The sequence below is a fragment of the Ranitomeya imitator genome, chromosome 1 (assembly GCF_032444005.1).
Source record: "Ranitomeya imitator isolate aRanImi1 chromosome 1, aRanImi1.pri, whole genome shotgun sequence".
In the NCBI taxonomy this organism is placed as follows: domain Eukaryota; kingdom Metazoa; phylum Chordata; class Amphibia; order Anura; family Dendrobatidae; genus Ranitomeya; species Ranitomeya imitator.
Genome location: NC_091282.1, coordinates 725,125,470 through 725,142,529, shown reverse-complemented (window position 1 = coordinate 725,142,529; position 17,060 = coordinate 725,125,470). Strand labels below are relative to the sequence as shown.

Genomic DNA, 17,060 nt, shown 5'->3' with positions numbered 1-17,060 from the left:
GAAAATCTGGAGGGCCTGGATCCCCTTGTTCTGGGTTGCCTAGGCTTACCTCGCCAGGACTGATTCGGCCTGTATGAGGGCCGAGAGTCTCTGTCTGTATGTGGAGATCGTTCTGATCTGGGCGAGGCTGTGAAGGACCAGAATGGGCTACTGCGAAAGGGCCAAAAGCGAAAATGTTGCGGACGCTGAAAAGTAGTTTTAGGCCTGTGCTGCGGGAGGAATTTGCTTTTCCCTCCCGTAGCGTCGGAAATAAGCTGGTCTAGTTTTTCTCCAAACAGACGTCCGCTCTGGAAAGGTAGAGAAATTAGAGACCTTTTAGAAGATGAATCCGCGCGCCACTCTCTAAGCCATAGTGCTCTCCTAATGGTGACGGCGTTTGAGGCAGCAATTGCTGCACAGTCTGCTGCGTCTAAGGACGCGTACATCCCATAGTCTCCAGCCACTGCGATTTGTTTGGCGAGATCCGCCGCCTCAGACGGAAGAGCCTGGTCCTGAATGGATTTTGCAAGGGCGTCTTCCCAGAAAACCATTGCTTTTGCGACCCATGCCGCAGCGAAGGAAGGGAATAGAGAGGAACCTGAGGCTTCATACACTGAGCAAGCCAGGAAATCTATCTGGCGTTCTGTGGGATTTTTAATTGAAGCCCCACCCGGCACGGATAAAAAGAGCGTTTTGGTAGCCAAACGCGATACCAGAGGATCTACTAGTGGAGGTTCCGTCCAATCTTTGACAAGATCTGCGGAAAAGGGATACTTAGTTCCCAGGGTCTTTTTACCCGTAAATCGCTTATCCGGCCGCTCCCTGTGTCGTCGGACTATCTCCAAAAAATGCGGATGAGAGGCAAACACCTTATGGGATCGCTTGGTTCTTGTAAAAGAAACCGCATGATCTGGAGCAAAATTAGGGTCATCATCAACCTTTAGCGCATTATTGACAGCTTAAATGAGGGAATCCACAGTCGATTGAAACTCCGAAGAATCCGGGTCCAAGGATGCCTCAGACTCATACTCATATACTCATGATCGCTACGAACCCCTGGAGAGGGTGAGCGAGAAGTGGAGCTACCAGAAGCTGAATGGCGTGGTGAATGCTCAGGAGAGGTAGTGCGGATCCGTTTTTTGGATGTCCGTACCTAATTTGGGTGAGAGCGGCCCCTGCTGGCCGATGATTCCCCTGTACTGGAGGGGTCTTTTAACCGAGGTATACGAGCTCCGCTCCCCAGAGGGGTCATGAAGGGATTCAATCGCTTTGGCCAGCGAAGCCCTGGATTGTGACAGTGACGCGGCCCACTCAGGGGGGCTAGATACACTGGAGTCGGTAGCGGCGGAGGGCTCCTGGGCACATTGGGTATCACAGGCTGAGCAGAGAGGGGAGCTTTGAGGCCGAGGGAGAGGAGCCTGGCAGGTGGTACATGCAGTGAAAAAGGTGGTATGTACCTTTGTAGCCTTTTTAGCCTTTGACTGCGACATGATGTACCCCAATATAAGTGAAAAAACACTGCTATAGAAGCGATGTGGGTTAAAGCTGCAGTGAAGCACCTAGTGCAGTCTCCTTACCCAGGTTCTGTGTCCCGCAATCGGATGAGGCTGCGCACTGGGAGAACACAGGCATTCAGGGGTGCAGACACGTGCAGGATAACAGGCGGCCGGAGCAGAGCGGTGCTGTGCAGGAATGATGGCTGCCGAGATTTGGGAGAGATTCTCACACAGAGCGAGAAGTGCCAGGCCTGTGGGCGGAGCCTCTGGAAGGATGCGAGTAGTGGGCGGGGCTTACCGGGATGCGGACTACACTAGGCCAAAGCCGGGGACTAAATTTACGGCTTCGGCCGGCGCGCACCCGCGGACCACCGGGAAAACGTGCCGCGGAGCTCTGTGGGGACCCTGCCGCTAAGGAGACCTCCTAATCACTGAAAAACTGACCCCTCCCAATGGCACTTACCCCGATATGAAGGGGAACAGGTCAGAGCTGTGCCCGGGGTAGTCAGGACGGTGCAGGGTTGGGGGAGCCTCCATCCACCATCCCCTTGAAAGGGGGGTGGAGAGGAACAGTCCGCCTCCTTCCATCATCCGCTTTTTTCAGTGGTAATGCAGTGGGGGCTGCACGGACGCCACAATGGAGAGTGCCTCTGAACCTGGTGGACAGGGCAAGATGTCCGGCAATATGGCCTGGCTGCAGAAGAGGATACGTGGAGGTAAACTCCAGTGCTCGTCTGATAAGGGAGGGGGGAGATCGGTACCCTTGAAGGGGCCCGTCGCCCCTAAAATCAGCCCAGGCAGTGGCATCCTACGTGGCAGGAGAGGATACGGAGAGGTAATACTTCCATGCTCGCCTGTTGTTGGTTCGGGGTGATCGGAGCCTTGAAAGGTTCCATCGCCCCTTCGTCCAGGTAGAAAGGTTAAATTGAGAAAAAAATCCTGGTCTGAATAGCAGACCCTGTGTGCCTCCTACGGACACTAAGCTTGAACTGGGTCTCTGGAAGCCAGCATGAGGGTGTATACTGCAGGGGAGGAGCTAACTTTTTTTGTCTCAACTTAGTGTCAGCCTCCTAGTGACAGCAGCATAACACCCATGGTTCTGTGTCCCCCAATGTGGCGAAGGAGAAAATAAAGATAATTTGGAACACATCGTTGGCACATCTGTTCAATGGATGCGTTAAACGGAATGCACTAACGCGATGTGAACCTAGCCTTAGGAGTTTCAGATCTAGAATCGGCCGCACCGTTCCATCCTTCTTCGGAACCACTAACAAGTTCAAGTAGAACCCATCGAACTTCTTGTTTTGTGGGACAGAATAATGACCCCATCTTGGCATAGCGAATCGATGGCTCGGTAGAAAGGCTGTGCCCGCGCCTCTGTTTTGGGGGGGGTCGAGAGGGGAAGAAAAATCTATCTTGTATTCGGAAGACACCAGGTCCCTGACCCATTTGTCGCGAAGGACCGAAAGCCAGACATGATGAAACAGGAGTAGCCGACTCCTGTCATTGAGCCGAGAATCTATTGGACCTGGATCCCTTAGATCTGGATTGCTTGGGTCGGCTTTTCCACGACTGGTAGGTGTTGTGCAAAACCTGGGGACCCCTGTTCCCCCGAGGGGGACACCTTGATTCGGAAAAAGTGGTCGTTGTTGCTCAACCGGGATTGCTGCGAAAGGACCGGAAACGCATCTGTTGCTGACGGCAAAAGGGCCGGCTAGTCTTCTAGAGAAGGAACTTACTTTCCCCCCTGTGGCGTCGGAGATAAGCTGATCCAGCTTCTCTCCAAATAAAGGACCGTTCTGGTAAGGCAGAGACGTTAGAGACTTTTTGGACACAGAGTCCGCCCACCATTCCCTAAGCCACAGTGCCCGTCTGATGGTGATGGCGTTTTAGGCTGCAAGTGCAGCACAGTTAGCAGCATCCAGGAAAGTGTGCACCAAATAGTCCCCTCCGTGGGAGGTTACTATCTTGAATGTTTCTGGTCAGGGTATCTGCCTAAGAGACTATAGCTTTAGCTACTCACACCATGGCAAAGGAAGGAGAGAGTGCCGAATCTGAGGCTTCAAAAACTGAGCGGACAAGATTCTCTATCTGAAGGTCGGTGGGGTCCCTAATCGAGGATCCATCTGGTAAGGATAGGAGAGTTTTGGTGGCCAGGTGAGATACAGGTGGATCAACTGGAGGGGATTCTGCACATTCCTTCCACAGATCCGATGAAAAAGGGTATCCAGCCTCAAGAGGTTTCTGACCTGTGAAGCGGGTTGTTCGGTCGCTGCCTATGCCGCAGGACTATGTCCTGAAATTCGGGATGTTAGAAAAAACCCTATGCGGGCGTTTGGTCCTCTTGAAGGACACCGCGTGATCCTGGATGGAATTAAGGTACCTTCACATTAAGCGACGCTGCAGCGATACCGCCAACGATCCGGATCGCTGCAGCGTCGCTGTTTGGTCGCTGGAGAGCTGTCACACAGACAGCTCTCCAGCGACCAACGATGCCGGTAACCAGGGTAAACATCGGGTAACTAAGCGCAGGGCCGCGCTTAGTAACCCGATGTTTACCCTGGTTACCATCCTAAAAGTAAAAAAAAACAAACGCTACATACTTACCTACAGCCGTCTGTCCTCCAGCGCTGTGCTCTGCACTCCTCCTGCACTGACTGTGAGCACAGCGGCCGGAAAGCAGAGCGGTGACGTCACCGCTCTGCTTTCCGGCTGACCGACGCTCACAGCCAGCACAGGAGGAGTGCAGAGCACAGCGCCGGGGACAGACGGCTGTAGGTAAGTATGTACTGTTTGGTTTTTTTTACTTTTAGGATGGTAACCAGGGTAAACATCGGGTTACTAATCGCGGCCCTGCGCTTAGTTACCCGATGTTTACCCTGGTTACCAGTGAAGACATCGCTGGATCGGTGTCACACACGCCGATCCAGCGATGTCAGCAGGAGTCCAGCGACGAAATAAAGTTCTGGACTTTATTCAGCGACCAACGATCTCCCAGCAGGGGCTTGATCGTTGGTCGCTGTCACACATAACGATTTCATTAACGATATCGTTGCTACGTCACAAAAAGCAACGATATCGTTAACAATATCGTTATGTGTGAAGGTACCTTTAGAGTTTTTGTCAACCTTCAGAGTCTGGTTGACGGCCTCAATGAGACTATCCAGCGTCGCCTGATAATCCGGTGAGTCTAGATCAACGGGCATGTCGGAATCGGACTCAGAGTCCTGGTTACTGCGAACCCCGAGTGAAGGGGAGCGGGAAAAGAGCCCACTGCAAAGCACTCATCAAAGCAAAAGGTGGCTACTTTGAAGAATCTAGAATATAAGACATATTTTCAGTTGTTCACTTTTTCGTTAAGTATATTATTCCACATGTGTTAAATCATAGTTTTGATGCCTTCAGTGTGAATTTACAATTTTCATAATCATGAAAATACAGAAAAATCTTTAAATGAGAAGGTGTGTCCAAACTTTGGACTGTACTGTATTTGTGGGGAAAATTAGATTTTTTTTTATTTTTACGGCTCAACTTTATAAACTTCTGTGAAGCACCTGAGGGTCCAATGTGCTCACCACACATCTATCAGTTCCATGAGGGGTCTACTTTCCAAAATGGTGTCACTTGTGGGGGATTTTCACTGTTTAGGCACATCAGAGGCTCTCCAAACGCAACATGGCTTCAGTCAACTGTTCCAGGAAATTTTACACTCAAAAAGACAAATGGCGCTCCTTCCCTTCCGACCTCTGCCAAGCACCCAAACAGTGGTTTTCTCCCTCATATGGGATATTTTTCACAAATAAACGCAAGTCATATCAAATAAATTTTTACCACTATCATGAAGTACAATATGTCACGAGAAAACATTCTCAGAATCACCAGGAGCCATGGAAGCGTTCCAGAGTTATTACCTCATAAAGGGACAATGGTCAAAATTGTAAAAATTGGCCTGGTCATTAACATACAAACCACCTTTGGGGATAAAGGGGTTAAACAGTTCAAGACCGGAGTGTATTAATACCAGTAACATTCTTCTGACTATAGATCAATATTTTTATATTATACACAGATACACACACACATACACAGCTCAAAAAATAAAGGGAACACTAAAATCCCACATCCTAGATATCACTGAATGAAATATTTCAGTTGCAGTTCTTTATTCATTACATAGTGGAATGCATTGAGAACAATAAAATATAAAAATGATCAATGTAAATCAAAATGAATATCCCATGGAGATCTGGATTTGGAATAATAATCAAAATCAAAGTGGAAAATCAAATTACAGGCTGATCCAACAGCAGTGGAAATGCCTTAAGACAAGGAAATGATGCTCAGTAGTCTGTGGCCTCCATGTGCCTGTATGACCTCCTTACAATGCCTGGGCATGCTCCTGATGAGGAGGCGGATGGTCTCCTGAGGGATCTCCTCCCAGACCTGGACTAAAGCATCTGCCAACTCCTGGACAGCCTGTGGTGCAACGTGATGCTGGTAGATGGAACGAGACATGATGTCCCAGATTTGCTAGATTGGATTCAGGCCTGGGAAATGGGCAGAACAGTCTATAGCATCAATGTCTTCATCATGCAGGAATTGCTGACACACTTCAGCCATATGAGGACTAGCATTGCCATACATCAGAAGAATTCCAGGGCCCAATGCACCTGCATATGGTCTCACAATGGGTCTGAGGATCTCATCCTGGTACCTAACGGCAGCCAGGGTACCTGTGCCTAGCACATGTACCTCCTCCCATCATTACTGACCTACTGCCAAACCAGTCATGCTGGAGGATGTTGCAGGCAGCAGGACGTTCTCCAATGTGTCTCCAGACTATCACTTGCTTAGTGTGAACCTGCTCTCATCCGTGAAAAGCACAGGGCACCAAATCTGCCAATCTTGATGTTCTCTGGCAAATTCCAATTAGCAATGTCTTGCTAATTGTCTATCATTTCTATCTGTTGTTGGTTCCATTTGGACGACAGCAGGAGAAATTGATTCACAATCAGTGTTGCTTCATAACTGGACAGGTTGATTTCACAGAAGTGTGATTGAATTGGAGTTACATTGTGTTATTTAAGTGTTCCCTTTATTTTTTTGAGCAGTATATACGTATACACATATGCACACACATATATATCCGGTTTAGCGCTGAAACAATCAGCTCATCAGGCAGTATGCACATAGCGATGTATGAGATCAATAAATAAATCTATCAGCCTCTACACAGAGCTACTAGAGAATAGTGGATGATATTTTAACACATCTAATCTACACACTGCATGCTTTTTCCAGAGTTGTCAATATATGCTATGAATATTCAGCACTGATTTCACCTTGAATGCAAAGGTTATAGGTCTCACATCTGCATTGTGGCAGCAATATCTGCACAATTTAGTGCAGATAATACTGCTGTGAAATTTGTTGCTAAAATTCAGGAGCAAAAATATTCAGTGTGGATGCAAACTAAATGGTGTGAATGGGTAATAAGTTCAATTGTCACTGTCTAAAAAAAAAAAAAAAGATTTTTGTGTACTCACCGTAAAATCCTTTTCTCCGAGTTAATGATTGGGGGACACAGGACCATGGGTGTTATGCTGCTGCCACTAGGAGGACATTAAGTAAACACAGAAAGAATAGCTCCTCCCCTGCAGTATACACCCTCCTGCTGGCTCTCAGTAAACCAGTTCGGTAACAAAGCAGCAGGAGCTTAATATTTAACAAGGATGAACTATGCCAAAACCAAGATAACTCAAAAAAACCAAAGCCAATAGGCTAACAGGGTGGGTGCTGTGTCCCCCAATGATTGGCTCGGAGAAAAGGATTTTACGGTGAGTACACAAAAATCTCCTTTTCTCCTACGCCTCATTGGGGGACACAGGACCATGGGACGTCCTAAAGCAGTCCCTGGGTGGGAAACAATTAACTGCAATTGCTGCTTGTACTCACAATTTACAGATGTGGCACAGCCGCCTGCAAAATTCGTCTGCCGATGATCACATCTGCTGAGGCCTGAGAGTGAATATAGTAATGTTTTGTAAAGGTATGCAGGCTGGACCAAGTCACAGCCTTACAAACTTGTGCTGCCGAAGCTTGGTGCCGGATGGCCCAAAACGCACCCACTGACCGACTGGAGTGAGCCTTAATCCCTGCTGGGACAGGAAGACCTCTGACTCGGTAGGACTCTTGAATAGCCGAACGAATCCATTTGGCTATTGTCGCCTTGGAAGCGGGAAACCCTTTCCTCAGTCCTTCCGGGAGCACGAATAGGGCATCTGACCTGCGGAAAGACGCTGTCCGCGAGATATATCTCCTAAGAGCTCTCACTAAATCCAGTGTGTGAAGGGCCTTCTCGATGCGATGGACTGGTGCCGAACAGAGTGATGGTAAGACAATCTCCTAATTGAGATGAAAAGAGGATACAACTTTCGGTAGAAAAGAGGGGGATGTCCTCAAAACCACCTTATCCTGATGAAAATTCAGGAATGGAACTTGAGAAGACAAAGTCGCCAGCTCGGAGATTCGTCTAATAGAGGTGACCGCAACCAGAAAAGCCACTTTCCATGAAAGAAGAGACAGGGAAACCTCCTGTAGAGGTTCGAAAGGAGCCTGTTGCAAAACTCCGAGGGCCAAATTAAGATCCCATGGTTCCAACGGCATCCTATAGGGGGGCGCCCTGAATAAACGTCTTGACCTGTAATCTGTTGGCAATCCTGCAATGGAAGAGAACAGACAGGGCTGAGATCTGCCCCTTGAGAGAACTAAGGGCGAGACCCAAGTCAAAACCCGTTTGTAAGAACTCGAGAATGGAAGGGATGGAAAAATGTAGAGGAGAACGTCCTCGGTCGCTACACCAAGAAAAGAAAGTCTTTCAAGTGCGATGATAGATACGCATAGACGTAGGCTTTCTAGCACTGATCATGGTAGCTATGACTTTTGGAGAGAAACCTGCCTGGGTTAGGACCCAGGACTCAACGGCCATGCCTTCAAACACAGGGCCTCTGAGTTCTGGTGGTAAAAAGGGCCTTGAGATAGCAGATCTGCGCGAATCGGTAATCGCCAGGGAACGTCGGCAAATAGTTGAACTAGTTCCGCGTACTAAGCCCGGCGCGGTCAATCTGGCGCAATCGGGATTACCGGTACCCACTCTGCTCTGATTTTCTTGATGACTCTCGGCAGGAGAGGAAGCGGGGGAAATATATACGGAAGCCGAAAATGATGCCACGGGAGTACAAGAGCATCTGCCCCGATGGCTGCTGGATCGTGGGACCGAGCCATGAAGTTGGGAACCTCGGAGTTCAGCCGTGAGGCCATGAGATCCACGTCCGGGTTCCCCAGCGACAGCAGATCTGGTGGAAGATCTCCAGATGGAGACACCAATCCCCGAAGTCGAGGCATTGCCGACTGAGGAAGTCTGCCTCCCAATTGTCCACTCCCGGGATGTGAACCGCAGAGATCATTGAACGGTTTTCCTCGGCCCATCGGAGAATATGGCCTACCTCTGTCATGGCCGCCCTGCTGCGGGTTCCGCCTTGGCAGTTGATGTATGCCACTTCAGTGGCGTTGTCAGGCTGAATCCTGATTGGGCGACCTGCTAGGAAGGGATGGAACTGGAGAAGTGCCAGCCTGATCGCCCGGATTTCCAAGATGTTGATTGGAAGGCGTAATTCCTGGGGGGACCAGTGGCCCTGAGCAGTGTGATGAAGGAACACCGCTCCTCACCCTAGAAGACTGGCGTCTGTCGTCACAAACAGCCAGTGTAGTGGAAGAAAAGACTTCCCTTGATTCAGGGAGGATTTCAATGTCCACCATCTGAGAGACTGTCTGACTCGCTGGGGAAAGAGGAACCGATGGTCTAGGGAGAACGGGTTCCTGTCTTAAACAGCCAGAAGGGCATGCTGTAGGGGACGGAGGTGTAGTTGGGCAAATGGAACCGCCTCCATAGCTGCTACCATCCTGCCGAGGACTCTCATACTGAAGCGCAGAGTCTGAGAGCGAGGCTGAGAGAGTTTCTGAGCTTCTCGCTGTAAGACGGAGATCTTTTCCGGGGGAAGAAGAACCAACCCCCGGGACGAGTCGAGTATCATTCCTAGAAAGGAAATTCGCTGAGTCAGTACTGGTGAAGATGTTTTGAAGTTTATCTTCCAACCCAGGCGAGAAAAGGTATCTATTGTGATGGCCACGGCTTCCTTGCAGGAGCGGAAAGAGGGGCCTTTGATGAGGATATCGTCTAAGTACGGAAGCGCCACCACACCTCGGGTGTGGAGTATGGCCACGGCAGCCGCCATGACCTTGGTGAGTACCCTGGGGGTGGTGGCGAGGCCAAAGGGCAGAGCAACGAATTGGAAGTGATCTTCCAGAACTGCGAAGCGAAGAAACCTTTGGTGAGAAGGTAAATTAGGAATATGGAGGTATGCGTCCTGGATGTCTATAGACGCCAGGAACTCACCTTTTTCCATGGAGGCGATGACAGAATGAAACGATTCCATCCGGAACCGTCGCACCCTGACGAACTTGTTCAGCAGTTTTAGGTCCAGTATGGGCCGTACTGTACCGTCCTTCTTTGGAACAATGAAGAGGTTTGAATAAAAACCTTGAAACCTTTCGTTTGGAGGGACTGGGACAATAACTCCGTCTTTTCTCAGAGAGCTTATAGCTTTGAAGAACACTGATGCTTTTGCCCTGGGAGGAGAAGACAGGAAAAAACGGTTTAGAGGACGAGATAAGAGATCTATCTTGTATCCAGAGGACACTAGATCGCGGACCCACTCGTCGTGAACGACCGAGAGCCACGCGGCACTGAAGGAAAGCAGGCGGCCGCCTACCTTGAGGGTGTCCCCCGGATACCGAAGTGAGTCACTGTGTGGAAGGTCTGCCCGTTCTGGCACCTCTGGATCCCGGCTGTCTTAGCCTGCCTCTCTATGAAGGGGAAGGCTTAAAAGAGGTCTGTGAACCTCTGTCTCCACGTTGTGCCCGGTCGGAATAGCGAGATGTGGAAGTAGAGGACTAGATTGAGTTGTAACGAAAAAATTGGGACCAAGCCTGTGGTTGCAGGTTCCGAAAGGGCCGAGAGGGTCTCTGTTGAGGAAGAAATTTACTCTTCCCTCCAGTGGCGTCAGAAATTAACCGGTCGAGCTTTTCGCCAAAAAGGTGACCGCTCTGATATGGAAGAGAAGTCAATGACTTTTTAGAAGTAGAATCCGCACGCCAGTCCCTGAGCCATAAGGCCCCCCCGATGGTGATGGCATTGGCTGCTGCTTGAGAAGCGCAGTCAGCGGCATCCACTACAAAATCTCCAGTTCTGGCTGAGTAGCGAGGTCTGCTATCTCGGGGGGAAGATTGGTATCCAGTACTGCTGAAGACAAGACCTCGGCCCAGTGGGTCATAGCCTTAGGCTTCTTTCACACTAGCGTCGGGCCGAGGTTACCGACGCTAGCGTTGTCTCCGCCGCACAACGGGTGCAGCGGATGCTGCTTTTCAGCGCATCCGCTGCCCCAGTGTGAGGTGCGGGGAGGTGGGGGCGGAGTTCCGACCGCGCATGCGCGGTCGGAAAAGACGGTCCGTCGGCTGCAAAAAACGTTACATGGAACATTTTTTGCGGCCGACGGTCCGCCACAACACGGCGCAACCGTCACGCGACGGTTGTGACGTGTGGCAATCCGTCGCAATGCGTCGCATAATGTTAGTCAATGGAGAAAAAACGCATCCTGCAAACACTTTTGCAGGATGCGTTTTTTCTGCAAAACGACGCAATGTGACGGATTGCAGTTAACGCTACTGTGAAAGTAGCCTTAGCCACCCACGTAGCGGCAAGAGATGGAAAGAGTGCGACCGCTGAGGCTTCAAAAGCAGAACGCGCCATATTGTCGATCTGACATTTGGTTGGATTTTTAATAGAGACGCCCTCCGAGGAGGATAAAACGGATTTCACAGTCAGGCGCGATACCGGAGGATCTACTGGGGGAGATTGTGACCAATCTTTTCTTAGATCCTGGGCAAAGGGATATTTGGACTCCATGGGTTTCTGCCCTGTGAATCGTTTATCTGGACAGATCCTGTGAGATTCAACAATTTGTTTAAACTCGGGATGAGTGGCGAACACTCTGAGCTCGTTTGGTCCTCTTAAAGTACACGGCATGATCCGATTTAGATAAAGGTTCCTCCTCAAGTCTCAAAGCCTTATTCACTGACTCAATTTGAGAGTCGAGAGTCTCCTGATCGTGATGATATTCCTGATCTAGGGACGTGTCAGAATCGTCCTCTGAAACAGGTTCTCTACTAGCCCCAATGGAAGGGGAGCGAGAAATGGAGCTCTCAGAACCCGAATCCCGGTGATGGTCTGGGGATATGGCACGAGTCCTTTTCCTGGAAGAGTGAGAACTCCTTGGCAAGGTACGACCTCTGGAGTACGAGGGGTTCTGACCATCGGAAGCGTCGTCCGTATTAGTGCCCTGGTCAGAGGAAGGGTCTCGGAACGAGTCTAATGCTTTTGCCAGGGATGCTATAGACCGGGAAAGGGAGGTAGCCCACTCAGGGTGACTAGGCTCACTGGGTTCAGTATCAGCAACAGGTGGTTCCTGAGCCGTCACCGGTTCACAAGCTGTGCATAATGCAGTATTGTGACCCCGGGGTAATGATACCTTACAGGAGGTACCTGCAGCGAAATAACAGTGTGGGTTTTCCCAGACTTTTTGTGAGGCTTTGGTTGAGACATAGTAAAGCCTGGAGGAAAGCGCTTACTAGCAGGGGAAGGGTTAAGCTATGCTTCTGGAACTTACCCAGGTCCTGTGTCTTGAGGCCCCAGGGCAGGTCTGCAGTGTAGGCAGAGAAAAAAACGGTAGTCCTGAGGGCTGTGATAGGAAACGCTGGAGCAGTGCTGCAGCATCAGGGCTGTGGGTGTCCCAAGATGGCCCCCGAGACCAGGAAGTGGGAGCTCATCACAGGGAACGAGAAGAGCCAGGAAAAGTGGGCGGAGCTAACTGCCGGTAGGCGTGGCCAAAACTCCGGCCTGTATTGAGGGAATTTATTTTTTTTACTTCTCTGGCGCCAACATTAGCTGCACTCCTTCGTGGGGTTGCCGCACTACGGACCACCCACGGACACAGGCTTAAGGTGCGGACCTCCCATACCCCAGGGACCAGGACCCCCCAGCGCCTCGGCCCAAAAAATTAGTGACCGATATAGCCACCTTTCCTTATGATGACACTCAACAGCCTTCCATCCATAGATTCTGTCAGTTGCTTGATCTGTTTACGATCAACATTGCGTGCAGCGGCCACCAGAGCCTCCCAGACACTGTTCCAAGAGGTGTACTGTTTTCCCTCCCTGTAGATCTCACATTTTATGAGGGACCACATGTTCTCTATGGGGTTCAGATCAGGTGAACAAGGGAGCCATTGCATTCTTTTTTCTTCTTTGAGACCTTTACTGGCCAGCCACGCTGTGGAGTAGTTGGTGGCATGTGATGGAGCATTTTCCTGAATGAAAATCATGTTTTTCTTGAACGATACCGACTTCTTCCTGTACCACTGCTTGAAGAAGTTGTCTTCCAAAAACTGGCAGTAGGTCTGGGAGTTGAGCTTCACTCCATCCTCAACCCGAAAAGGTCCCACAAGTTCATCTTTGATGATACCAGCCCATACCAGTACCCCACCTCCACCTTGCTGGTGTCTGAGTCGGAGTGGAGCTCTCTGCCCTTTACTGATCCAGCCTCTGGCCCATAAAGATTCGCTCATTTCATCAGTCCATAAAACCTTTGAAAAGTCAGTCTTAAGATTTTTCTTGGTCCAAGTCTTGATGTTTTATCTTATGTTTCTTGTTCAAAGGTGGTCGTTTTTCAGCCTTCCTTACCTTGGCCATGTCCTTGAGTATCGCACACCTTGTGCTTTTTGTTACTCCAGTAACGTTGCAGCTCTGAAATATGGCAAAACTGGGGTCAAATGGCATCTTGGCTGCTCACGCTTGATTTTCCTCAATTCATGGGCAGTTATTTTTCGCCTTTTTTGCCCAACACGCTTCTTGCGACCCTGTTGGCTATTTGCCACGAAACGCTTGATTGTTCAGTGATCACGCTTCAAAAATTTGGCAATTTCAAGACTGCTGCTTCCCTCTGCAAGACATCTCACAATTTTGGACTTTTCAGAGCCCATCAAATCTCTTTTCTGATCCATTTTGCCAAAGGAAAGGAAGATGCTTAATAATTACGCACACCTTATATAGGGTTTTGATGTCATTAGACAACACCCCTCCTCATTACAGATATGCACATCACCTGATTTACTTAATTGGTATTTGGCTCTTAAGCCTAAACAGCTCGGAGTAGGAAAACATGTATAAAATGTATCATGTGATCAAAATACAACTCGCCTAATAATTGTGCACACAGTTTAGTTATTTCCTATGAAAGAGATGACGCAGAGTTATTCCCAGGATCAGATCTACAAATAAAATGCTGACATGTAACATCACAGGAAAGTTTTTACCTGAGAGAGTCCCACAAGGACTGCACAGATGTATGATGCAGGAATGGCAGGAGCACATTGATTGTCAGTTTCTCAACCTCCTCGTTACATAAAACAGTATCCAAAGAGGGCTGCAGACAGAGGAAGCGTCACTGTTATACTATGACAGATATTTCATACTCATTATATATATGAATATATATATGTATATATGAGAGATACATTGTAACACTTGGGCACACCTGTCGGCTTGCTGCCTTGTAGTAAGAAGCCAGAAAGTTGATGGAGGTAGTGATGAGCGACTGGAGAATGTCGATGTTGGAATATGATATTCCCTGAAGACATTTTCTCAGACATCCTTCGACTAAAGGTGGCAGTCCGGTAATATCAGCCCAGGAAACAGGAGGTGGAGGAACCTGAGGCTCCGAATCTACAGATGTGCTGGAAAGCAAAGCAAAAGTGAATTCAGTAATAGGTATACAAGAACAGAATGAAGTAGAATAACAAAATGTCTTTAGTGGATTAATAGGAATAATAGAAAGTTTTAACTCTCCTGTAAGTACTGCTGTACAGCAACAGGTATTTTAAATTTGAAATTCACATTTATGTAGCATTAAAGAAATAGTTTGGGTTTATGGTACTGATGACTTATCACTGTGAAGCAGATCAGTGGGGCAACCCTACGGCTATGTGCACACATTGCAGACTGTATGCGTTTTTGCCACGTTTTTGGAATCACGGCGATTCCGCACACATAGGAATGCATTGATCCGCTTACTTCCCGCATGTGGCTATGCCCACCATACGCAAAGTAAGCGGATCATGTGCGGATGGTACCCGGGTGTGGAGGAGAGAAGACTATCCTCCAGGCCCTGGGTACCATTATCCCTGTTAAAAAAAAGAATTAAAATAAAAAATAGTTATATACTCACCTTCCGGCAGCCCCCGAATCCAGCCCAGGCCTTAGCGATGCTCCTGGCAGCTCCCGTTCCTATCGTCTTGCGACAATTATCTGTGATGACGCAGCAATCTGGCGTCATCTGGAGTCATTGTCGCAAGGCGTCACTGGGAACGGGAGCTGCCGGGAGCATCGCGAGGAGGGGGAAGATTGCGGGGAACCGCCGGAAGGTGAGAATATCACGATTTTTTTTTATTGTTATTTTTAACATTATATCTTTTTACTATTGATGCTGCATAGGCAGCACCAATAGTAAAAAGTTGGTCACACTTGTCAAACACTGTTTGACAAGTGTGACCAACCTGTCAATCAGTTTTCCAAGCGATGCTACAGATCGCTTGGAGAACGCTAGCATTCTGCAAGCTAATTACACTTGCAAAACGCTAGTGTTTAGCGGGATTACGCATGCCAATTCCGCATGCGTTATACCCGCGGCAGGGAGTTACAGAATTGCCGCGGAAATTTCGGCGGAAATTCTGCAACGTGTGCACATAGCCTTAATGTGCTGGGCAAAGAAGTGCCATGTGATCAAACCATAGAACCTTATTCCCGCTCATCTCTTTCAGTAAACCAAAAAATGCTCAATCATTTCAAGCGGTTGGTGACTAGCCTCCTCTAACCCCCGGCACATAGGCTCCAGTACTGCTTACCTGCGGAGCTGTGCCTCCAGCTCAGCTGTACAACCTGCAGTCTGTGTAACATGAGAAAGCAGAGTAATCAATGCGGCAGCCCGCTGGACGGGAAGTGTCACTGGGGCACTCCCTTTGCAAGAGGCGATCAAAGCAGGAAAGGACTGGAGGATTCCCACAAGGACTGGGTACAGATCTCTGGAAGTAGATATTGGTGTAATGAATATAAATTAATATAGGTAAACAAAACTGAATTTTATTATATAATTTCCAATATTTTGCAAAAACAATGGGACAGTAAACAAGTGCATATTGGGTTTTTCCTAAAATCACAAGTTACCGTATATACTCGAGTATAAGCCGAGATTTATACTTATACTCGAGTCACGGTGTGGTGGCAGGGTCGGCGGGTGAGGGGGAGAGGGCGCTGAGGCATACTCACCTAGTCCCGGCGATCCTGGCGCTGTCCCTGCAGTCCCACGGTCTTCGGGTGCTGCAGCTCTTCCCCTCTTCAGCGGTCACGTGGGACCGCTAATTAGAAAAATGAATATGGACTCCACTCCCATAGGGGTGGAGCCGCATATTCATTTCTCTAATCAGCGGTAACTGTGACCGCTGATAGAGGAAGAGGCTGCGGCATCGAAGACCAGCTGTCCGGGAGAAGGAGCGGGATGCCGGGAGCAGGTAAGTATCGCATATTCACCTATCCCCGTTCCACACGCCGGGCGTCGCTCCATCTTCCCGGCGCCGCTCCATCTTCCCGGCGTCTCTCCGCTCTGACTGTGCAGGTCAGAGGGCGCGATGACGCATATAGTGTGCGCGGCGCCCTCTGCCTGATCAGTCAGTGCGGAGAGACGCCGGGAGCTGCAAGCAAGAGAGGGGAGTATGGCTTTTTTTTTTTTTTTTTTTATTGCAGCAGCAGCAGCAGCAGCAATGGCACAGCTTTCTATGGTACATCAATGGGGCAATAATGAACGGTGCAGAGCACTATATGGCACAGCTATGGGACAATAATGAACGGTGCAGAGCACTATATGGCACAGCTATGGGGCAATAATAAACGGTGCAGAGCACTATATGGCACAGCTATGGGGCAATAATGAACGGTGCAGAGCACTATATGGCACAGCTATGGGACAATAATGAACGGTGCAGAGCACTATATGGCACAGCTATGGGACAAAAATGAACGGTGCAGAGCACTATATGGCACAGCTATGGGGCAATAATGAACGGTGCAGAGCACTATATGGCACAGCTATGGGGCAACAATGAATGGTGCAGAGCACTATATGGCACAGCTTTCTATGGGGCAATAATGAACGGTGCAGAGCACTATATGGCACAGCTATGGGGCAATAATGAACGGTGCAGAGCACTATATGGCACAGCTATGGGACAAAAATGAACGGTGCAGAGCACTATATGGCACAGCTATGGGGCAATAATGAACGGTGCAGAGCACTATATGGCACAGCTATGGGGCAACAATGAACGGTGCAGAGCACTATATGGCACGGCTTTCTATGGG

At 49.1% G+C, this 17,060-nt stretch overlaps 1 protein-coding gene across 1 annotated transcript in view; it reads right to left on the bottom strand.

Moving 5' to 3' along the window:
• Window positions 1-17,060, bottom strand: part of RPAP1 (RNA polymerase II associated protein 1) — a 151,172-nt gene that overhangs the window by 35,407 nt on the left and 98,705 nt on the right. Inside the window, exons 16-18 of the mRNA XM_069732537.1 lie at window positions 15,551-15,727; window positions 14,185-14,383; window positions 13,964-14,073 (exon numbers count right to left, since the gene is read on the bottom strand). Of these exons, the coding sequence (XP_069588638.1) occupies window positions 13,964-14,073; window positions 14,185-14,383; window positions 15,551-15,727 (486 nt within the window). The remainder of the gene's footprint in view (window positions 1-13,963; window positions 14,074-14,184; window positions 14,384-15,550; window positions 15,728-17,060) is intronic.